Source organism: Dreissena polymorpha, chromosome 7, assembly GCF_020536995.1.
Source record: "Dreissena polymorpha isolate Duluth1 chromosome 7, UMN_Dpol_1.0, whole genome shotgun sequence".
NCBI lineage: Eukaryota > Metazoa > Mollusca > Bivalvia > Myida > Dreissenidae > Dreissena > Dreissena polymorpha.
Window position 1 is genome coordinate 64660141 of NC_068361.1, and position 25351 is coordinate 64685491.

General features: G+C 33.9%; 1 protein-coding gene and 1 long non-coding RNA gene across 5 annotated transcripts in view; one reads left to right on the forward strand and one right to left on the reverse strand.

The window, feature by feature from the left end:
• Positions 1-25351, forward strand: part of LOC127839296 (disabled homolog 2-interacting protein-like) — a 210017-nt gene that overhangs the window by 27537 nt on the left and 157129 nt on the right. For all 4 annotated transcript variants that reach the window (XM_052367574.1, XM_052367575.1, XM_052367572.1 and 1 more), the window contains exons 2-3: positions 6856-6980; positions 10429-10564. In XM_052367574.1, the coding sequence (XP_052223534.1) occupies positions 6885-6980; positions 10429-10564 (232 nt within the window). In that variant the 5' untranslated portion in view covers positions 6856-6884. The remainder of the gene's footprint in view (positions 1-6855; positions 6981-10428; positions 10565-25351) is intronic.
• LOC127839301 (uncharacterized) overlaps positions 10268-25351 on the reverse strand; it is a 50665-nt gene continuing 35581 nt past the window's right edge. The window contains exon 3 of the long non-coding RNA XR_008030282.1: positions 10268-10521. This is a non-coding gene — a long non-coding RNA (uncharacterized LOC127839301). The remainder of the gene's footprint in view (positions 10522-25351) is intronic.

The following is a 25351-nucleotide window of genomic DNA, read 5'->3' on the forward strand; positions in this document are numbered from 1 at the left end:
CATAACTAGTTAGTAACCACTGGTCATTTCAAGGTCATTCATTTGAAGGTCAAGGTCACTGTGACCTTGAATGTAAAAATGTTAAAGTTCTTATTTCATGGTATAACTTTGGTATGCTTGGACCTAGAGTCTTCAAACTTGACATGAAGGTTGGCCAGGATTAACAGATGACCACTGGTCATTTCAAGGTCATTCATTTGAAGGTGAAGGTCACTGTGACCTTCAATATAAAAATGTTAAAGTTGTTATAACTTTGGTATGCTTGGACCTAGAGTCTTGAAACTTGACATGAAGGTTGGCCAGAACTAGTAAGTAACCACTGGACATTTCAAGGTCATTCATTTGAAGGTCAAGGTCACTGTGACCTTGAATGTAAAAATGTTAAAGTTGTTATAACTTTGGTATGCTTGGACCTAGAGTCTTGAAACTTGACATGAAGGTTGGCCAGAACTAGTAAGTAACCACTGGACATTTCAAGGTCATTCATTTGAAGGTCAAGGTCACTGTGACCTTGAATGTAAAAATGTTAAAGTTCTTATTTCATGTTATAACTTTGGTATGCTTGTACCTAGAGTCTTCAAACTTGAAATAAAGATTGGCCAGTACTAGAAGATGACCACTGGTCATTTCAATGTCATTCATTTGAAGGTCAAGGTCACTGTGACCTTAAATGTTAAAATGTTAAAATTGTTATAACTTTGGTATGCTTGGACATAGAGTCTTCAAACTTGACATGAAGGTTTGCAAGCACACTTAGATGACCACTGGTCATTTCAAGGTCATTCATTCTAAGGTCAAGGTCACTGCTAGAACTGGTGTGATAGAAACCTTTTGGAGTGATCATAAAGCTGTCTGGATTTCTGTGTAGGTATGTGAAAGCAAAACAATAAATAGTATTATTTCATCTAAGTTTATTTTCTTACATTTGATAATGAAATTGATGGAAACTTCAAACAATATGTTACTAATTTGCTAATAAAAAAATTGAGATCAAACTTTCCTAATTGTCAATTCAAGTTCATATTTGTGACCTTAAATGTTATTGTTGTTCATGTATATGCATGCATTCAAAACATAACACAAGGTTTGCTCATGCCTTGAAAAGTACTTACATTTCATTTTGACCTTTGAACAATATTTCAGTAATTTAAGTATTGCATTGACAAAAAAACGAAAGGTACTTTCCTGTCATTTAAATCAAAAATCCGGCTTCAATGCGGTCATCTCCGACCGCGGAACTCTTGTTTGTACTTTATTGCACTTTTTAATAATCACAAATTTAACATTCACCAACTCATACCCCAACTCCCTGTGACCCCCCCCCCCCCCCCCCTTAAACCTCCCTCTAAATTTGGACACATTTATTGGACCCGGGAAAGGGTGAACATTTCTGTTGGAAGCAATTATTCCAAGAGGAATTATGAATGATTTTATCAGCATTATAATAGGGTGTTTCATAGAGTACAGTATTGTCTTCTACAGTGCTTGAAATATATACACACCACTTATTTACAGGAAAGATTTCAAAAGCTTAATAAAAATTCACAATACGGATTTTAAAGACAAGCTGTTTTGCATGTTTTTATTTATAGCAGACATCTTTAAAAGCAAAAAAGGAAATTTAAAGTGAAGGAAACATATCATAAAATTATGTCAATGACTTAATTGGTTACAAGCTTTCCGTGTTTGCACATTACAAGGATGTTAAATGTTGCCAAGGTGATAAGAGCTATTTTGAGGATTTGAAGCTAATATTGCTTTTTAGTCAATGATTTATTTGCTTTCCAGACAAGGTTGAGACAGTGTTTGAGTTTTTGTCAATGAATTTGAATGAAACACTAATCCAACATTTCCTGTCGGCAAAGAAGGGTTGACACAAAAGTAGCCGGGCTATGTACTTTCATAATGGTCTTAGTCTGTGCAAAAGAAAGAACAACTAGTAATTTACAAAAGCAATCTAATGTTCATTATTGGCTCTAATAGGCAAAATACCATACTGGAAAAGATACTATACAAAAAACTTTTATCTAAGTATTTCCTTATTGCCATATATTTTCAACTGCGTAATCTTTAACCTATTTATTGAAATCATTGACTATATCCCTGTACATGCCAATTTACCAATTAATAACGAGATGTTATGATCCCTTGACTTGTCACAATTGTCTGCCAGGTTTTATGGTACTCAGGGCCTTAAGTCATCTGGTTGTAAAATCATGTGTAATATGTCACCAGATTTACGCACACTCATAGATTTCAGATGAAATTCAACTGTTTTGAAATTGTAGAGTAATTTATTAAAGAGCAATGTCTGAGGGTCCACTAAATAAGTGCTGCAAAAAATCATTTTGCAAAAAACACTTTATTTAAAAAATGAGCGTGTAAACAGAACAAATAATGTATCCCAAACACTTTAAAGTAATTGACTCAACTTAAATGTAAAGCAGTGTCTTTCCAATTTCGCCCAGAACATACATTTTGTTGAATGAATGATAGAGAATTGTATTTATTGAAGTAATATTCACAATATTGAGCACCATTAATGAGGTATCAATTATATTATACTTACTTGTTTATTAAGTGTAGGCAAGTAGCACACATGTTTGATGGTCTCTACCCTTTGAATATTAACCCTTTGAGTGCTGGAACCGAATTTAAAAGGCCTTTGCAAACAGTTTGGATCCAGATGAGACGCCACATAACGTGGCGTCTCATCAGGATCCAAACTGTTTGCTATTCTGATAGTATTCTTTGAAAAAAATCGAAGAAAATGCTAATTTTAGAAATTCTGCAGACGACATTTTAGCAGACGACAAATTTCCCAGCATGCAAAGGGTTAATATACTTCTTTTCTAATGTACAAGTTCTGAGTAAACATACAATAACTCAGCTTTCAATAAATGACCTAATTATGTTATTTTAACTTAAAATTTGAAGAAGGCCAGCATGTGGGAACCGTGGAGAGGGGGGGGGGGAATAATACATTTTGCAGGTACTGAAAAACTTGAGAAAAATAACAAATAAAATTGGACAATGCATCACATTATCCCTACTGGATCAAAACAAAGAATCTTAATCAAGTTTTTTCCTTGCACTGTTTTTATAGTTTAAATTAATCTGCTAATGTTATGGTAAATTGAAAAAAATGAAACAAAAATGGTTTCAGATTTGCACATGTTTGTTGTAGTCATGTTTTTTGCAAGGAAAAAGTAATACTGAATATTAACTATGCTCTTAAATATCCAGATATGTGCATTTGATCATGATTTAAAAAGCTAAAAATTATAAAGCTCTACAAACGCAAAACGATTGAATAATTTGGAAAGTTCTGTTTTTATCATTATACGAGCCAGGCTCATATATTATTACATTTATAGAGAGAGCTATCCCTTATTCCCACTCAGAAGCAAAAGTGAAAATGGCTATATGCAAACACCTGAGAGCATTCTGCAGTAACCTGCAGGCTGTGCAGGTTTTATGCTGTTTGCTGTTCATCAGTACATTAAGGTGTTAAATGAAGCCTTTTAAACTTGTATGCCTTCAATTTACTAAGATTTTTAAAAAGAAATAAACCCTTTACCCATTAGAAACAAAGTGAAAATGGCTATGTGCAAACAGCATATATCAGAACAGCCTGCGAGTAACTCGCAGTCTGTTCAGGTTTTTATGCTGTTTGCTGCTCATCAGTATCTAAGGAATGGAAATGAATCCTTTAAAACTTGAATCTAGCAAAAAAAGGTCTTAAATGAAATTTTATTCTCTAAGGGGCTACAAATGCGTCAAAATATCAAAATACGTATCTAAGTGGTTTCAACACCCAAAGGGGTATCTGAGTGATAAAGGGACATACATTATAGTATGCAGACAGAAATATTGTCCTGGGATTTATTTAACTATCTCACAAATCCACCAATTTAAGCTTTACTGTTCCTAAAGATTACACCACCAAATCTTGTGAATATGTAAACAAAGATTTAGGGTTTTATTTACAGCTTCATGTTTATCTTTGAGAAGATGACCAATGTTTACTCCTTGTAAACGAAAACATGTGAAAATCTTATCAGCATTGTTTACACTGGGGTTACTAAGTCAAATACTTCAAATGGATTTATATTGCATTACGTTTAATGTAAATTTAATGCGCAGTTAATTCCCCTGTTTGTATAGGATAGAAGTTTGATCAAATGGAATGGTGAAGACAGAAATAAACACGGTTCTAACAGTTATTGATTATTTGACGATTGTTTATCAGCTATTGATTGGTAGAGCTTGTAATACAGATATAATTAAATCGCTCTTTTAAATATCAAGCTTTATCTTTGGGGTTTAAGAAATATTGAAGAATATGTGTGATCCTTACCAATAGTTTTATTATTTTGCTTCTATATTTCAAGTTGTTGAGGTTCTTATATGATACATAGAAATGATAAAAATGCTGTTTAAGCGTCTGTCTGTGGACATGCTTGTCCTGTGAAGTTCTTTTACTAATTTTCAATATACAGCATTCAAAATTCATGATTTGTCAGGATAAGAGGTTTGGCATTATCAATTTTTAACAACTTTTGTTAAAAATGGCTTAATTTATAGCCCTTTTACACATAAGAATTTCTATTAAGAGAATATAACAAAGTTGTTGAACAATAACCTCTTTTTTAAACTATGAAATAAAAATGGTGAAAATGTAATTGTGTAATTTTTATTCAAAGATTATGATAATACAACATGTAGCATCTGGGGGGGGGGGGGGGGGGGGGCTTTTTTCATTGATTCGGGGCTTTCCAATTTTGGGACAAAATCATCGACAAAACTGAGAGAGGAAACATTTCCCAAAGTAAGCTTTACATTTCAGGAAAATTGCATCATTTTAAAGAAATTCACTCTGGGGATGGGGCCTTTTTAAGGCCCTTAATGCTAAAGAAGGAATAAAGCTTAGCCACTACTGAGAAGACATACTTTTGTTAGCAAGAGGCAGACTCTTGTGAGATTGGAGAACATTAAAAAAGCCCATTAACACTCAAAATAAACTAATATTTTGTATAATATTTCGAAAAATAAAGTTAACACATAACAAATCAATGTTCCTTATAGCAATAGCCAAAATTTAAATGTTAGATGTGGTCTGGTAACACAATAAAAATGCTTGTTTTAATTTTGTGTGTCACAATATATATTCCATGTTAATTTCTGGCTACAATATCCGAGTATTTAGGAGCGAACGGCATATTGGCTTCTGGCAGCTTCTTTAGCACGATGACCTAGTTCTCATGAACAGGATCTTCCAACTCTACCTGAAGCCAGTCTCAGGTTAACTTTACAGTCCAACCCCTACTTCCGTTCACCCCTCATTGCCGGTGGCCCCATGTAGGTGGCCGGTCTGTGCCGCGACCGTCGATAAACACTATATAATGCACCCCTATTAAGCGGTAACCCCGTTTCTCCGGCCAGCGGCCAGCAATTTTGCATCCCAAATGTTAAATTTCCCCCATATGAGTGGTCTTGCGCGAGTAAGTCAGTCATGTACATTGCCAAAATTACACCGACGCAACAGTGATACAATTGATACTTACTTTCAGTCTGCGGTTTAGGCACTGCAGTACTGAAGCGTAATGTGTTATAAACATTTTGACAGCCAGTTTGCAAATTGCAATTAATTAGCGGCGGATTATGGGGTTATCGGGTTAAAAGCAATATGCGACCGTTTGATTTTTTTGTTTCCGCATGTGCGAATATCACCTATTATTACTGGAAAAGAGATTCTTAATTTATAATTTATTATTAGTAGTTGTTGAATCATACTATTTCAAGCACACATTATGACAATTTTAAGCAAATTAAAAGTTAAAAAGAACAACGAAACATTTAGCCGAAATCAACTGATCTACATGTTCTCTGTGCTACAAAGTTTTTTATCCAAAAATCAATACACGCACGCTTTTCCCGCGACAATTTGAACAATGGTGCATAATTTTCGCGCGCTTTTGTCAGGACAAAGGAAATACATGAGGACTTTTTTATGCTAGAATTTGTAAACGTCTCGTTAACATAATACAATTGGGAGTGTGTTTCGGATAACAGTATTCTCATTTAGGAATTTAACAAAGCATTTATATTTGTTTTATATTTACAATGATTCCAATCTACTAATTTTGATAAAACCCTTACGCGGCGAAAAAATGTTTTTATAATTTATGCATGAAAAGCACGATTGCCAGTAGGATTACACCCGGTTGCTATTATCAGTCTCTTAAGTAACTGGCCAGGATTTTATCGTGGAGGAGATCACTGTCGGGACCAATTCGTGCGGTAGGTATAACAAAGCCATAACACTGCAATAAACCAATTAAATTATTGATTGATAGTGACACGGGAGTTATTCACGCATAACTGATTCACAACTGTTCCCATCTTAAGTGCATTGGGGCCATACAACGCGCATTGTGTAAACAATGAATCATGAGAATGATTCTTTTTCATTGACTTGATTCTGATGGTGATATTGATGATAATTAGAAAGATGAATATTATTTTTTTGAATGAAAATTTTATTTTATTTTATAGCTGATTTTAGAAAGGAAGAAATAAAATTATTTTAAGTCTATACATTGTTTAGTATATGTACACATATTTACCATTTTGTTATACAAAAATTGAACAGTTGGCCATGCACTCATCAACTCCAGACACCCTATGACCCAACCCTCTCTTAATAGGCCACCCCGCTTAAGCAGCCAATTTGGCCGTTTCCCTTGACTAGCTGCTTAAGAGAGGTTGGACTGTTTTTTATTAAATAGTTTGCTTAATATTTGTTGATTTTTAGTATTTATGTTACTTAAAGAATTTTGCTTTGATTTGCAGATGTTTTGGGTGATGAAGTAGAGAGACAAATGAAGGATGGGATTCCATCTGTGCCGATGTTTGAACCCTACTTCTGCATCCTTCGTCAGGACCTGAAAACCTTCACATGTCATCGCTCTGAAAAGGTCTGATTGTTTGATTCCTTGGGTTTGGGTTTTTTGGTCATTTTTAACAGTATTTTAGTCATACAACAGCGGTGAACTAACCTTCTAACACTTTTGTTGTGTAAGCTGGATTACCAGTACATCGCCATATGACTGCCGTAATATAATACAGTTGCAGTGTAGAAGTATCATGGCAGTCAGGTAAACTGCTCGCCCATTCTCTGTACCTTGGTGTTAGCTGACTCTGTACGTTTGTGTTAGCAGAATACTATTTTTATGCCCCTGGATCGCATGATCGGGGGTATATTGTTTTTGGCCTGTCTGTCATTGTATGTGTTGACTGTGTGTCCGTCCCAAAACTTTAACCTTGGTTATAACTTTTGCAATATTGAGGATAGCAACTTGATATTTGGCATGCATGTGAATCTCATGGAGCTGCACATTTTGAGTGGTGAAAGGTCAAGGTCATCCTTCAAGGTCAAAGTTCAAATATATGGCTTCAAAGCACAGTAGGGGGCATTGTGTTTCACAAACACAGCTCTTGTTTCCCTCTGCAAATTAAATGCCAGTAGAGGAAGAATGGACCTAGAAATATTTCATGTAATATCCCCATACAAATTATGTGGCAGGCCGCGTATTGAACTAGCACCTTTTAACTAAGCTAGTTGGCTGAGTTTAATTTTTTTTAAACATTGGTCTTTTAAATATTGAATAATAATTGAGCAATGATCATCCAAAATGTTTTGCTAGTAATATGTTCTTAAATTAAACTTTTATCAGCAAGGACATTAGTACATTCATTAAACCTTGGTACTTTCATCAAACAGTGTCTTTCTTATTGACATTTGATCTGGTCAATTATACATGTACAGAGCTCCAGATAAGGGTCGTATTTTCGTAATTACGAATTATTTTCAAGTCCGTTACATATTTATTTTAAAATCTTGTCGTACCATTAAGAATTACAAAATCAAGTTACGAATATTATTTTTACATCGGTTCGTTTCGAATTTTATTGAGTTCTTTTCGCGTATTAAAGATCTTTTCAGTGCTTATATAGAATGGTTATCGGGTTTGTTAAACAAAGCGCTTTTTTTTTCCAATGAAAGCGGTGTGTACAGTCTATCTGTCAAAAAACAATGGCGGCACCCAGAGAGCGTCCTAAAAAACTGCAAAACGTGCAAAAACACGCTTTTAACATATTGTATGCAAAGTGAGCCGAAGTTGAATGTTAAGAAAGACATTATAGAAAAGATCTTATACGATGTTGTATGTTCAGTTGCCGACACAGTCGGAAAAACTAAAAAAAACGCAACACGACGGTTCCAAACATAAACAAAAAAACATTGAACAAGTGGAAGGGACAATTCCCGTGGCTAATCGTTGAAAAGATTGAAGGGGAGACCCGTTTTAATTGTGAAATATGTAAAAATTCATCGAAGGCATGCAATGTAAGCACAGTTTGGGCATATGAAGGTATTTGAAAAATAAAATTGTATAATACTGAATAGACACTGTTGAACTAGTATAAATAAAGTTGCTAGTATGTTTATTTTGATTTTTTGCATGAAAATAACCATTATTATTTATTTTTAGGTCATTTAGAAAAGTTAAGAATTATTTCCAAATTTTAGTAGTAACGTTAAGAATAAAATTTCAGAGTAAAGAATTCTTTTTGAAAATCTGGTAGTAATTTAAGAATTTCACAAAACCTTATCTGGAGCTCTGCATGTATCTAGCCTAACATAGCAACAATAGTTAGTTTGTCAAAAGCAAAGTGTACTAACGAAATAATCCAATGTGACCATAGAACTTTCTTGGCTATCTGGGGAAAAAATGCTAGTAAAAAGCTTAATCATTGCATTTTTGTTCTGAGTATGTCTATCAAAATCTGTAGCTAATTGCAGAACAGTTTTTGTGTTCCTTGTTTTAATGTGAATGTTTTAACACATATCCCAAAAATAACAAACTCTGCATTATTCCATTGTTGCTAACATGAACACGCTGACGTATCGACCTTTTATGAAAATAACAACAAAATAGATTTTGCATGTCAATGGTGGGAAAATTATGCAGCCTATCAATAGTGAGGTATTCACAAATCTATAAACCTTTCCCTCTCAAAAGCAAAGTGAAAATGGCTATGTGCATACAGCATTAAACCAGAATAACCTGTGAGTAACTTGCAGTCTGTTCAGGTTTTATGCTGTTTGCTGCTCATCACAAGCTAAGGGTTGGAAATTAAGCCTTTAAAACTTGAATTTACAAACAAAGGTATTTAATTTAATCATTTTATATAAAGGGAAACAACTGTTTCAGAACTATTAATATTTTTTTCAAATGACTGCATGCAGTTATCTTTCTTAGTTGGGTCATTGTTTTCTGTTTAAGTGGATGATGCTTAATAAATACAGTGATACAATTAAAACATCATTTTTGTAAAATTTTAGCATACATGTTGTTTTCATAATAACATAAATGAAGACAAAATAACAATCTGTTGTTAAACCCTCAATATATACACTTTCTGATTTCATTATGAAAAATATAAATGAAACACACTCTGGGAAAACTGAGCTTAATGTATGTAAAGTATATCATCCTGTCACATGCCTTTAAATCAGCCCGATAACCAGGTAACCTAATATCCCAAAAGATATTAGGCTAGATGACCATGTGACCTCAAATATCCGTCAGTTGCTGTCGGCGCATGCGCACGCCTGTACTATTTTCTATTTAAAAAATATACTTGTTTTCATTTAAAAAAATTAAAACATACGTGTAAAGTACTGTTTGTTTAAAAATTTATTATTTTAACAGCATAATTTCGTCTTTGTGTCTTGAATTAATAACGATTGACTCGATTTCTGTGTTGTTTAACAAGACGGAAGCTAGCCTTAGCGTTTTGCATGACGTGACATCACAATGTTTTTGCTACGGCGTTTAAATATTTAAACACAAAATACTGGAAAACTATATATTTTAGAAACATTTCAACAAATATTGTAAATGTGACAGGTAAATAGAATAATAGGTTGGTGACGTGGATGGAGAATGGTTATCTGGCTCGTCGGAGGATCTTATCGGGTTCACATTCGGCTCACCCGATAACTTCCTCCGACTTGCCAGATAACCATTCTCCATCCACATCACCAACCTATTATTCTCTATATCACAGATTAGCCTGTTCAGTCTGCGCCACAGGAGGGAAGCCCATATTTTTTTTTGGCTTTTTTTATATATGCTATAATACAGACTATTATGGACTATAAAAGTATATATAAAAAAATAATAAGTAAATATGGGCTTCCCTCCTGTGGTCTGTGCAGCATAATCTGGGATGAGATGCGCATGCACTGAGCACAGTTTCCCAAGAGCGCTGTACACATAAAATAATGATCTTTTACTCATAATAGATTTTGCCATTATCGACTCATGTGAAACACTGTAATTTTCTCCTGTTCTCTAGAATTTCGAAGATTTGCCAGGCCTTGTTCGCCTTCCTGTCATTCGATTGGACGAGGGTAAACGCGAGTTTGACCGCCGCTGGGGATATGAGGCACTGGAGAGTATAAAAGAAAACACCCTGCAGCACTTCAATATGGGTAAGAAATGTTTGTATTATGAAGACTATGCACTTAAATGTGATCGATTTTATTAAGGCTTGATTGGCGGAGACTAATTAATATTTATTGCAAATTTTTTTAGTGTGTGATATGGTTGTATCCAGTACTTATTGTTTAGCTTGTGGTATTGACCATTGCTAAATCATGGGAGACCATGTTAGTATCATGTGATGGTTGATGAGCAATGGAGTGAACATAATAATTATACCACACAAACGAAGTTTAGGGGGGTATATGAGAGTGAACTTGTTGAACTTTTTTCATCCGATCTTCACCAAACTTGGTCAGATGTTGTATCTAGATGATGTCTAGGTCATGTTTGAATATGGGTCATGCCGGGTCAAAAACTAGGTCACGGCCGGTCACTTTAAACATTCAGAATGTTGTCCGCTCTCTAATTCAAGTAGTTATCATTCAATCTTCACCAAACTTGGTCAAAAGTTTTATCAAGATGATCTCTAGGCCATGTTCAAACATGGACCATGCTGGGCCAAAAACTAGGTCACTAGGTCACTTAGTGCGTTTTAAACATTCAGCATGGTGTTCCCTATTAATATTTCAAGTACTTTTCATCCGCTCTTCATGTGGGGGTATTCGTCATGTCTGTGACAAAGCTCTAGTTTTATTTCGTTTTATTGTTTTATTTTAGTTCTTTCAAAGACTCACAATTAATAAGGGATCAAAATTATAATAGCAATTGATTGCTAGATAAGACCTGCATCATGCAAACATGCAATATGCAAAAATGGGTCTTATGCCATATGTGCAGTAAAAATGGTCAGGGGATTCCCTGTCTGCTAATGAGACAAGAAAGCCTTGCCTGTCTTAATAGCAGAGAGTGTTGCAATTGCGTAGGCTGGTCTGGCGATACATTGGCTGCATATTGCATAAGACCCATTTTTACATGGCACAGCTCAATAACATTATAATTATAACAAAGTATAAATAAGAAATATTCAAACTTTTCTGCCTTTACAAAACAATTATAAGTATATTATAATGAGAGATGAGATTGAACTGTCCCCACTGACCTGAAAAGGATATTCTCGTGTGAAATTAAGTTGAGATGGAAAAATACTGCAGTTATGACGACAAATGTTAATGTGCTCAATAATTAATATATTAAAATATTTCTTAAATTATTATCTAAAAATACTATAAAAAAATATGTTGTTAAATTATGTACCCAAAATGTACAGATATGGAAATTTATTCTCATATACAAGGTATATTAAATATTAAGTACCGTTATTACTATGTAATAAATTCGCGGTATGTCTGCGGTCGTAAAAATTTCCATTTCAATCTTAAATCAGTTTGTAAACTTCGGTAAATGTGGCTTTTATCCTTGTCTATGATATGTGATAAAAAAAGTTATTATTCTTAAAATCTTGTTGCAGAATAAGAAAGTTATTTACTGGTAACAAATAATATCTTTTTACTTCTCAAACATTGATTTTGGAAATACAATCAAACAAACAGGACTAGTTTATCCAAACAGCTGTCACCTGATGAAATAAAAGACCCCTAAAATAAATTCAAACCATTTAGAAAGAATGTATTTCTATTGTTGTTTTCATTTGAAAACACAGGCAGAAAAGAACTGCTCATAGCTCTTCAATGGTGTACAGTTTCCTAAAAGTAAATTTTATATTTAAGAGTCTACTGATTTTCAACAGTTTTATTGTCTTTTGAACTTTCATTGTTATGAATTGGTTTTTAGTTCGGTTCATTGAAATTACAAAGCACGATTTGTTTATACTTGTTTTTCTTTATTGACTTGAAAAAATCATTGTTTATGAAAACGATGAACACAGTTTAAGTTTTGGGATAATGTTCAGCGGACTTTTTTATGAAATGAGTTGCTGTGTTAAAGAGTTATAACATTATGGGATTATATTTATTTTCATGAATTTTATAACATATGAAAATGGTAACAAGTGTAACCTGAGTTTGGTTCATTCAGTTCAATTTAATGTGATTCATTTTTGTAAATAAAACTTAAAATTGTTATAGTATAAATTTGTAGAATATAAATACACTATTTACTTCTACATAAAATCCTATATATGTGTGATCCATTAAAATGCAGTACTTACATGCTTCAAAGAAAATGGGGTTTAAGTCATCATATGTGTAAAGTGTTTCCCAGATTAGCTGGCAAAAACAGTGCAGTTTGCACAGGCTAATCAGGGATGACACTTTCCACCTATACTTGATTTCGCTAAGAAGAGACTTTTTTCAAACAAAGACTATCATAAAAACAGAGAGTGTCTTCCATGAGAAGCCTGTGCTGCGCAGGCTAATCTGGCACAAAAAGCCTGTGCGCAGGCTAATCTGGGACAGCACAATTGGCACATGCTTTAAACCCCATTTTCACAGAGCAAGGCTCCTTGAAATAAATTTCTTCTCAAGTTACAATTTGCTGCACTATATGTATACCCATAAGCATTTATTGAGATGTAAGCCGCGAATTAATATGAGGCTTTATGTGACTCAGTGAAATTTATATGCATGAACAATTAATTTTAACAGCTATTCGGAGAGAGTTGATAACTGAGATAGATGCAACATTTTATTGTATATGAGATGACAGAAATGTTGGCTCATAAATCAGCAAAAGTTCTAATGTAGTAAAATTAGATGTGATGTTATATGGTAAAGTTTAAAGTGTGTGCAACCAAATTTATGCATATTGAATATGAATTTAAAAGTGTGACTTAAATTCGACAAGAAATGCATCGTCGCTGGTTTAGTCGGGATCTTGACGATCGTTTAGTGGGAATACTAGGTCCAGGTAAGTTATAGTTGGTTAAAAAATGTATTACGCAAAAAAATGTGACTACTTCAGACCTCAAATTTAACGGATTGTTAATGGCAAATTTTTGCAAGTGACTGATTTTCTAACTAATAAATACTCACTTTCATTTGCAATTTCATTTAGAAATATAAAATAAGAAAATCCATGTTTCAACTCAACAACTAGTTTGGGTGGAGGTTTTTTGCTGTAATTTTGTGTGAACATTCTAACGACATACTTGAATGGTAATTAAATTTAGCAAAATTAATTTGTAAATTGTTTAAAATAATTTTATGGCATTGTCACATTTCTTGTTGTAATTTATAAATGTTAAGCTTTAATTGTTTACCTGTACTTTTAAACTTCTATCGATGTTTAACTTCAAATGTCTTTCTCAGGTAATGATATAAGTTGACCGATACAAAATCTACATTACACTATCTAAATGGAAGAATAGTCCTTAAGCAGGCTGTTTTAGGACAGCTTTTATCAAGAAGATTCCACTTATAACTGCTTAAAATACACTTACATAACATTAATTGTAATATATTTTATGTTCATCAGCAAGTGTTATTATGTTAGCCCTTCATTTGACATGAATGACCGTTTACTTGCCTCATTCTCAAGATAAAGCTGACTGGAATTTATGATAATTTTGAAAATAACAGGTTACAATGTATAACTGGGATTTTAAGTATGTTTTTGCTAGCAGCAAAAAACTCTTACTACCAAATCTTAGTTTTGACTTTAATTGAGCTATTGTACTTAGTTTTGACTTTAATTGAGCTATTGTACAAGTGATTATTTTGAGCCCTGCATCAAAGAACTTCTTCATTTTCGCTTGAACATTGATTTCATCGTGAGTTTATAATGTACCATCTGCGAAAATGCAAGTGCGAACCATTATGAACATTTGAGCCTTCTTCTTGGGATACTGGGCTTAACCCTTTGAGCGCTGGAACCGGAATTTAAAGGCCTTTGCAAACAGTTTGGATCCAGATGAGACGCCACAAAACGTGGCGTCTCATCAGGATCCAAACTGTTTGCTATTCTGATAGTATTCTTTGAAAAAAAATCAAAGAAAATGCTAATTTTAGAAATTTAGCAGACAACATTTTAGCAGACGACAAATTTCCCAGCATGCAAAGGGTTAATGCATGTGCGAAAAGTGTTGTCCTAGATTAGCTTGTGCAGTCTGTGAAAATACTTTACACACATTCATTACATTACGTAAAACAAATATTTTCTTGTGGATGTATATAATAACACATTAATGCATTTTAACAGTAAAATAAACTATCAGTAAATATTTAGCAGATATGAAATAATTATGTGGGAGAGATACAAAGCGTTTGCTTTTATAAACATATGCCTCCAGATACATGTATATGTGCATAGTATTTAGACATTGTTACCCTTTGAAAGGATGTACCATGCACCATGTGGCTTATTGTAAAGTTTGCAAATAATATACCAATATTACATTTGCAAGCCTTAAATGTGCTATGTAATGTTAGCTGTGATATGATATATGAAAAAATGGTCAAATGGCATGTATAAAAAACTAAATGGAAACCATTATTATATTAATACACTGACAATTGTTACTTGTTACTTAAATCAGGGATTTTTTGCTGTCAATTTTTTTTCCATATGTCACTCCAGCAGGATTCAAACTTACACCTACCAAATTTTGGCATTTCAAAACTGACACTGCAAGCATTCCAATAAGTATTATATTAATGGACATTAATCTAGCATTCCCCTGCAAAATAATTCAAGAACTGTTCAAAAGACATGAACAGTACAAGAAATGTCCTTGAATCGTGCTTTTGTTGTATAATAACTGGTAATGTTTCCATTCATGTGTAGTGCAATTGTGGCAATTGTTTTCTAATTTTTTTAAGAAAACTTTGTTTAAGACAGTGAATTAGTTTCAAGTTTCAAGGTTAGTTTTGTATTCGTTATTATTGTCCCCTACCGGTGAAACCGGAGGGGACTTAAATGGAGATTATGCACATCATTTCATTTTGTTCCTACATCTAGAATTCGGGTTGCTATGGCAACAAATATATAATTTAAAAATCTGACAATGGTGGAGTTTCAGCGGTAGGGGATCATATTGCTTGGCAATCTTGTGTTTTTTTTTTAAATGTTTGCCTATCTAAATTTAACTAAAACAACACATAACATTAAGTGATGTACATACAAGTATAACTTCTCTCATTTAATCTTAAACTCTTATGTCACAAATTTTGCTTCATATAAGTCTTTATTTACATTAGCAATATTAGTATTAGCCTTGAAAAAACCGCCTGGGCAGTGAACTTTGAATCTTCAAGCTCATTAAATAGTTTGAAAAAAAAGAGAAATTTGATACAGAGCTTTTTCACTTTAATTTCATGACCATGGGGTGGTTTCAGATCTTTCAGATAAACTTTATAAATGCAGATCTACTATATTGGGATCTTTAATTTTGTCATGTCCATTAAATGGATAGTTGGCCATGGACCCCTTTTTTCTTTTTCTTTAATTATGCTCCCCCAAAAAAATTTTTGGGGGGAGCATATAGTTGCCACTTCGTCTGTCCGTGTGTCCGTCCGTGCACAATTTTTGTCCGGGCTATTTCTCAGAAACTAATGACCGGAATTCAACTAAACTTTATGGGAAGCTTCACTACCAAGAGGAGATGTGCATATTATCAGCCTGTTCTGGTCGGATGATTTTTCACAGAGTTATGGCCCTTTGAAATTTCCATTAACTGTACATATAGTGCAATTCTTGTCTGGGCTATTTCTCAGCAACTAATGACCGGAATTCAATGAAACTTTATGGGAAGCTTCACTACCAAGAGGAGATATGCATATTATCAGCTGGTTGTGGTCGGATGATTTTTCCCAGAGTTATGGCCCTTTGAAATTTTCCATTGTACATATAGTGCAAATCTTGTCCGGGCTATTTCTCAGCAACTTATTACGGGAATTCAATGAAATTTTATGGGTAGCTTCACTACCAACAGGAGATTTGCATATTATCAGCAGGTTATGGTCGGATGATTTTTCACAGAGTTATGGCCCTTTGAAATTTTCCATTGTACATATAGTGCAATTCTTGTCAGAGCTATTTCTCAGCAACTTATCACGGGAATTCAATGAAACTTTATGGGAAGCTTCACTACCAACAGGAGATGAGCATGTAATTTTCAGCCGGTTATGGTAGGATGATTTTTCACAGAGTTATGGCCCTTTGAAATTTTATATAAACTGTACATATAGTGCAAATCTTGTCCGGGCTATTTCCCCCCAACTACTGACTGGACTTCAATGAAGCTTTATGGGAAGCTTAACTACCTTGAGGAGATGCGCATGTTATTAGTGGGTTCTGGTTAGTTGATTTATTTAGAGAGTTATGGCCCTTTGAAATTTTTAAGTTGCTAAACCATCCATCGTATTATTTTGTCCAAAGTTATGCCCCTCAAGACATTTCCTTATATCTGAATATATAGTGCAATATTGAGACAAAAAAAACTTTGGGGAGCATCACCCGTCTCCGACGGTTTCTTGTTTTTTGTCTGTAATAAACATTACTTTTATTACTAAATTCATTTCGGTCCAAACTTTTGCGCACATATGCTTATGCAGTGCAAAAAACAATAAACCTGATATGCCAACCATAAAAATTAACAGTTTTATGTCATTGCGTTTGCAGCCCTTGACAATGACGCCTCCTCTCATTGAATTTGCTTTTAAAGGGGCCGTCCAACAGATTTTGGCATGTATTGAAGCTTGTCATTAAATGCTTTAAATGCTTTATATTGATAAATTTAAACATTTGAACTAAAAATCTCCAGTAAAAAAACAAGAATACAATTTTAAAAAAAAAGGAAAAATGTAACCCACAACAGGGCTCGAACCACTGACCCCTGGATTCCTGGAGTCCTGGAGTAAAAAGCCTCCCGCCTAGACCACTCGACTATCCACGCTCATATACAGAGCGGATGTATTGTTTAGCTTTATAAGCAATCCTCGTAGTTTCCCAAAATATCGAATTGCGTCGATACAAAGCTTTATCTGTTGGACGGCCCCTTTAAATGATGTGAAACCAAAAAGAACTAGCTGCTGTAACTAACAAGAATTTCTCTCTATTTTCTTCTGCAGTTTCATTATCTGAATGTCAGCCTGGCTAATATGGGAAAATATTTTCCGCTTTGATGAAAAATATTTTAACGGTTATAAGTCCCTTCTAAACGAAAATCCATTATAGTTGGAAAGTGTTGTCCCTGTGCTGACTGCATCTATGATTGCGTGAATGGTGTTGACAGAGACAAAGTGTTTTCAGACAGGTTTATTATTGTAAGGTGAATGTTCAAACAGAGATCTTGCAACTTCAAAGACATCTGATTTCCCTGTAATGACAGTCCCACAGTTTCCAACAGTGACCCACTGTGTGTTAATTGATAGTTTTCCCTGTTTAAATACCTTTCTTGTTATAATCAATTTTATGTACAATTTCTTTTCTATAGATTTTTACAGTTAACTTTGTGATAAATTACAGGCTTTTGTGCAAGTAGAACACAAGACAGTTGAACAATTTGAAAAACAAATTTAAATTAAGAAATTTGTTAGATAAAGTAACAGTCATACTTTACACAAAAATACTTGTTTTGTGTTATTGTTTTGTGTGTGTTTGTTTTAACAGTTTGTCAATCATATCAGTTTACCAAATCACACTTTGTCTTTGCCAAATGGATTACCAGCACTTATGAAACATACTGAAACTTACAACTGAGATCTGCTGTACCTTAACCCATTTATGCCTAGCGTCTAGAAAAAAGGCCTTGGCAAACAGCGCAGACCCTGATGAGACGCCGCATGCGCTGTTTGCTTAAAGGAATTTCTTTTAAAAATATTCTAAATATAGGAATAAATATACTAGACATCCCTAATTTTGGAAATAAATTGATCCAATTTAGAAGGATGGGAGAGTCCACTAGGCATAAATGGGTTAATAAGAAGTATGGGCGAATGGCCATAGAAAGGAATTCATGTCACCACACTGGGCTCGACATTAACGGTAGTCCGACTGTCCGGGACAACCAAATTGTTAGTCCGGACAAGTAAAAAATAAAGAATTTGCTAGTCCAATCGGACAAGTGAACGTTATAATTTAATTACTTTAAATTCGATATTTCTGTGGAGTTACCACAAAGCTTTTTTGATTATATTTTGTTTACGTTTAACCGACAAAGCGCTATTCCGATAGTTCCATGTGATACTACACTGTACTGTTTACAAGGGAAGCAACCATTAAGATTTTTCTTTGCCAAGATATTTACAAGAATATTCTCCCTTGTAAAGAAAATGCATTTATTTAAACTTGTTTTTTGAACTATTAAAGTCTATGATTTGAGCATGTAGTATTATTTCAAAATTTTTTGGTCTACTTGTCCCACCAGACAAGTGGCTTCAAAAGTTAATGTCGAGCCCTGTCACCCAATCATACAAAGTTATGTGGCCTGTGGCCTTTGCTCTATCAACTGAGTTAGAAAGCCCTTTTTGGGGAGAGCATATAGTCGCCGCTTTGTCTGTCTGTGTGTGTGTCTGTCCGTCCATGCACAATATGTCCGGGCTATTTCTCAGCAATTAATGACCAGAATTCAATTAAACTTTATGGGAAGCTTCACTACCAACAGGAGATGTGCATATTATCAGCTGGTTATGGTCGGATGATTTTTCACAGAGTTATGGCCCTTTGAAATTTTCTATAAACTGTACATATAGTGCAATTCCTGTCCCCCCCAACTACTGACTGGAATTTAATGAAGCTTTATGGGAATCTTAACTACCCTGAGGAGATGCGCATGCTATTTGTGGGTTCTGGTTAGATGAATTATTTAGAGAGTTATGGCCCTTTGAAATTTTTAAGTTGCTAAACCATGTTCCATTGTATTATTTTGTCCAAAGTTATGCCCCTCAAGGCGTTTCCTTTTATCTGAATATATAGTGTAATATTGTGTCAATAAAAACCTTTGGGAGCATCACCTGTCTCCGACGGTTTCTTGTTATAAAAAGTATTTGAGTTGTGCTCTACAAAAAGGGGTTTTAGTGCATGTGCTTAAAGTATTGTCCCAGATTAGCCTGTGCAGTCCACACAGGCTAATCAGGGATGACACTTTCCGCTTTTGTGATATTTTTCATTTAAAGAGAGTCTCTTCTTAGCAAAAGTCCAGTTTAGGCGGAAAGTGGACTGCGCAGGATAATCTGGGACGACACTTTACGCACATGCATTAAATCGCCTATTCACAGAGCACAGCTGATTTATATTATTAGTAAAACATAACCACAAATATGATGGCCATTAATTAGGTTTTTACCTTTTAACAGTATGTGTGCACTGATTTTTAAAAAAGGATTCTTTGCATTTTCTTTTTTTATGTTTAGGACTAGAAAAAGGGTCATGTAAAAAAGTTATACCTACCCTTTTTTACCATGTTTGTTGAAACTAAATGACATTTTGGCCTAATAGCTTTTCCCAATGAAGTATTGAACCATATTATTAATAGGTGGGTGGTCGAAATAATTCGGCCACAATGACAAAGCAAATCAGTATTTTGATGATACATGTGAATGGCCTTAACTATGGGAATATATTACTTTTAAGGGAAAAAAAATGTGAAAGAATGTAGTTTTTTTTTTAAAGATTTGGCTATGTAGTAACAGAACAAATTGACTTAAGAATTCTTGTGTTCAAGAATGTGAAGTGGTGAAAATAAACAAATTGTGTCAATTTGATTTCCTTCATTAACTCCGATCTCAAGTGACTTTTATACTGGCAGTGCTAGTGTTTTGTAAGTGTCTGTGTACTGTGTTTGGAATGGTCCAAAAAGCATGGGATCAACAACAATGTCAGAAACCATGTTTTGTTCTTTAGACAAAAATGGAAAAGATATGACTGTGTTGCTTTTTCACCATTTAAGGAATAATAATAGGCAACAGAATCTGGAAACAGAATTGAATTAGAGCTTAATTAATTATTTGTTTCATGAAATTAACTAAAAATATTGCACATTTTCATTGCTAATACATTAGGAAAATATTAATTAAAGCTTAACAAATTATACTAATCAACTGGTCCTTAACTTACTGTATTGATTTTTCAAATTTTGTTAAAATGCTTTCAATTTCAAATTAAAAGCTCAAATTCAATATTTAAAAAAATCTGCATATAAATTTTAACTTTAAAGGCCTTTGAAAACAGTTTGGATCTAGATGAGAACGTGGCGTGCTATTGTGATAGTATTCTTTGACAAAAAATCCAAGAAAATGCTAATTTAAGAAATTAAGCAGACAACATTTTAGCAGACGACAAATTTCCCAGCATGCAATTTAACTGTTGTACACTTCGAGTTAATCATAATAATAAACTTTGTTTTATTAGTTTAAAAATATTGTAAAATATTCATAGATTTTGAGGCCAGCGCTGAAGAAAGGGGATAGGGGAGATTCTTGCTTTGGGAAAACTGGCCTAAATGCATGTGCGTAAAGCGTCGTCTCATTGATTGGCCTGTGCAGTCAGCAGAGGCTAATCAGGGACATCACTTTTCACTTTTATGGAAGTTTTCATTAGAAGAAATTCTCTTCTTAATGAAAGTCCAGAAACTTGAGGCGGAAGGTGTCATCCCTGATTAAAAACCTGTGCGGACTGAAAATGAGAATGCACATGCATTAAGCCCTTTTTTCCCAGAACAAGGATATGGGATATCATAATGTAATTGACAGCACAGTGACAAATGACAGGGGCTGTAAAGTGATGAGGAGGCGTAAGAGAGCGTAAAAGCGTTATGAGTCCTGATTTGCTCCTGTTCAGTGAGCACTAAGCAGTAAATAATGAGCGATGGGATATATGAGTGTAAAACAGACAAATTAGTCTGAAGACGTGCAATTGTAGTGCTGTTATGAATGGAAATTGTGTTGTTTGGAATGATGCATACTGTGTGCATTTGTGTGAAAATGACAATACAGAAAAATGAATTGTGAAAAAATGTGTGGATATTTTTCAAGTGCGGTTATAAAATTTAGACATATGAATTGAATAGAGTTCTGCAAAAAGCATTATAATGGACACTTATTGACAGAATGAAAAAAGAATCTATGAATGAAAAAAGTTAGCATATTTACAGCAAATATTTAGGGTATTTTTAGTATTGGTATTGGTATTATATTTTCATTTTCCAAAAGTAAAATTTAAATTATTATTACCTATGATTTATTACTGGTAAAACAAAATGCAAAATACATACACTAAATATGGTGTTAGTATTACATCAGTAAATGTTAAATCTGCAAAATAATATAATGCTGAACTACAGTAGAAATTTTCAAAAAATGTTGTTTCATATTTAAATTTAAGTCACTGCTACTATTATCCAATGATATCACACTTTCAGACATCATTTGGAAATGATTATCCAAACTGCAGATAGTAATTTTTTGTGATTTCAGATAAACAGAAATAAATTCTTTAACAATAAGTTTGGAAGATCAACCTAGTAGATTGAATATACATGTATAACTCACAAGTAAATTATTAAAGGAAAATACACTTCAACACCGTTATTTCGAACACCGATAATCCGAAGTCACCGTTAATTCGAAGCATTTTTCTGGTCCCGATTTTGATTCTTGTTTGTTTAATGTAAAATTTCATTGTTAATCCGAACTTCGTTAAACCGAGGAAATCGTTAATTCGAAGTGATTCTGTCGGTCCCAACACTATAATTAGCACCTAATTATCAATCTGTAATCCGAAGTCAAAACTGCAAAATACTGAGCGTAATTTCACACCTTTGTCGTGGCGCGTCAAAAGCCGATAATTACACGTTGTCGTCTGCGCGAACGCCGATGTTCACAGAGACATCGCGTATTATTTAAAAAAAGGTTAATTCATTTCCAAAAATGTATGCATATGTATGTATGTCTGATAATTTGTGCTATTCGAATTATTTTATTGGTTCTGTTACTATATTAGAGAAAAATAAAAACAAGAAAAAGAATCGTTTTATTCTCCCGTTTGTTACGAGTAGAAATATATTGCTATCTGACTAGTTTACGTTTTTAAGTAAGCGTGTAACCGAACCATGCGAATTCCACAACGTTTTATTTTTAAGGAATCAAAGAAGTCTTCTGTCAAATGTTTATTTCGAATTATCGTTAATCCGAAGTTTTTTTAACGGTCCCGACGACATCGAAATAACGGTGTTGAAGTGTACATGTAATTATGATGGTAAAACATTTACTGAAAGAAAGGTTAATCAGTAATGAACCCATCATTATAAATCATTTAAGTAAGAGCACTAATATGATTACCAAGGCAGTAGATGTACTAGGTAAGCAAAGTTTCTGAAATATATGAAACATTTAATGTGAATAATGAACATATTTTCTAAATTTATCAAGGCAGCCAAGAAAACCATGATACATTTTATTATGATTTATTATACTCATATCTTAATCATGCAGTCCACCTAAGCAATGTCGAAGTGGTCAGTTAATGCTTGGATAAGCTTTTTAATAATGTGACCTGTATATTTTATAATGTTTCATGTCATAATCCTTTATTTGTGCCTTCATTATTAAAGGGTGAAATTATATGAGGGGGTTCAAATTATCACACAGTTTATTATTTAACTTCTAGCATCATTGATATGGGCCAGGCTCTGTGAAAAGGGGGTTTATTATGCATGTACGTAAAGTGTTTTCCCAGCATAGCCTGTGCAGTCAGCACAGGCTAATCAGGGAAGACACATCTTGCTCTAATGAAATTAAAAAAAAAGTCTCATCTAAGCATAAATTCAGTTGAGGCAGAAAGAAACTTTATCCACATGCATAAAACCTCCTTTTTACAGAGCGCTGCTTATATCAATAATTAAATCTTTATAATCAGTTTATTTTAAAAAAAATGTCGTACACACCTACCTTGATAAGGTTACAAAAGTTGCAGTTAAACTTACATGTTACTTTTCATGTTTTATGTGCCATTGAACTCATCATAAAAATAAATATTTTTTTTTTCTGCCACAGTAATTTTATGTTCAAGTGAGTAATGATGAAAGGACTGTGAACTATAAATTTCATCTTCAGATTAAAAATTAACTTTGAAGATTATACTTATTATAATTTGCGCCCTACATCCTGAAGGTTTAACTTTGCAACATAATAGGCTCTTGTATTTAATACCAAATGTTGATTTGTATATACATTTTAGTCGCACTCTGTGAAAATGGGGTTTAATGCATTTGCTTAAAGAGTCATCCCTGATTAGCCTGTGCAGTCCACACAGGCTAGTCAGGGACGAAACTTTCTTACTAAACTGGATTCTTGCTTAAAGGAGAGACTTCCTTTAAACAGAGAATACCATAACAGCTGAAAGTGTCATCTCTGATTAGCCTGTGCGAACTGCACAGGCTTATCTGGGACAACACTTATGCACATGCATTAAAGCCCCTTTTATCAGAGCACAGCTGATTTATATAACAGCGCACAATGATGCTTTCTTATAGTTCCTGGTGATGATGATTGATGATGATGATTACGATGATGATGATGACAAAAATGATGATGTTGCTGGTGATTTAACCACAACTCAGTGTCCTAACACGGTCAACTAAGTTTGTAAATCAATAAATGCAGTAAAACTTGTTTGCCCTGACATCAGACAAGCCTCAGACAGACCTGTCAGATCAAGTTAATCAGGATAAGTGATTATAAAAACAAGCCACAAGGTATTGGGCAGAATGTGTCAGACCAGCTGATAAGCCTTGCCAAAGGTGTATTACAAGGGTACAGTTACCAAATAAACATCAATCCATAAAAACATAGCAACCAAGTAAAAATGATGGTTCAATGCTGAAATCATGTATCTGACTGTATGTGTGAACTATAGGAATATAGTTTTGGCTTTTACCCACATAAAGTTCATTGGCTCACACACCAGATCCTCTTTTATCAATTTCTGTTTTCTATTTTTTGTTTAAAATTTCTGAAAGTTTCTACCATATATTTTGGAGAAAAAAACCCATATGATCTCACAATATTTTCAAATACTCGAGTAAACCTTTAACATACAAAGTTGATTTAAAAGCTGAAAATTCTACATAATACAGTCATGTACATGTGTAGTAATTCCATAAACAATAATTTTACTTCAAATATAATCTTAAATCTTTAAATTTTATCCTCCCCCAAAAAATTTTGGGAAGAGCATATAGTCGCTTCTTTGTCTGTCTGTCCGTGTGTCCGTCCGTCCGTGCACAATTTTTGTCCGGGCTATTTCTCAGCAATTAATGACCAGAATTCCATGAAACTTTATGGGAAGCTTCACTACCAAGAGGAGATGTGCATATTATCAGCCAGTTCTGGTTGGATGATTTTTCACAGAGTTATGGCCCTTTGAAATTTTCCATTAACTGTACATATAGTGCAATTCTTGTCCGGGCTATTTCTCAGCAACTAATGACCGGAATTCAATTAAACTTTATGGGAAGCTTCACTACCAAGAGGAGATGTGCATATTATCAGCGGGTACTGGTCGGATGATTTGTAACAGACTTATGGCCCTTTGAAATTTTCTATAAACAAATTCTTGTCCCCCCAACTACTGTGCCCTAAAGAAGTTTCCTTCTATCTGAATATATAGTGCAATATTGTGACAAAAAAAAACTTTGGGGAGCATCACCCGTCTCTGACGGTTTCTTGTTTTATTGGTAATGAATATTCATTTTCAAGTTCTGGAGAGAAGACATAGAGTCAGTATGGCAATAGCCTGAGTTCTTAATAGCCACCTATCAGAACAACATAGAGTTGTTTATTTACTGATAAATAGCAATAATGCAGGCGATAATGCAATAAGTTTCTCCATTTTAACATCATTTGATAAATATTGGTGCAACTGAATGGAGAACTATATTG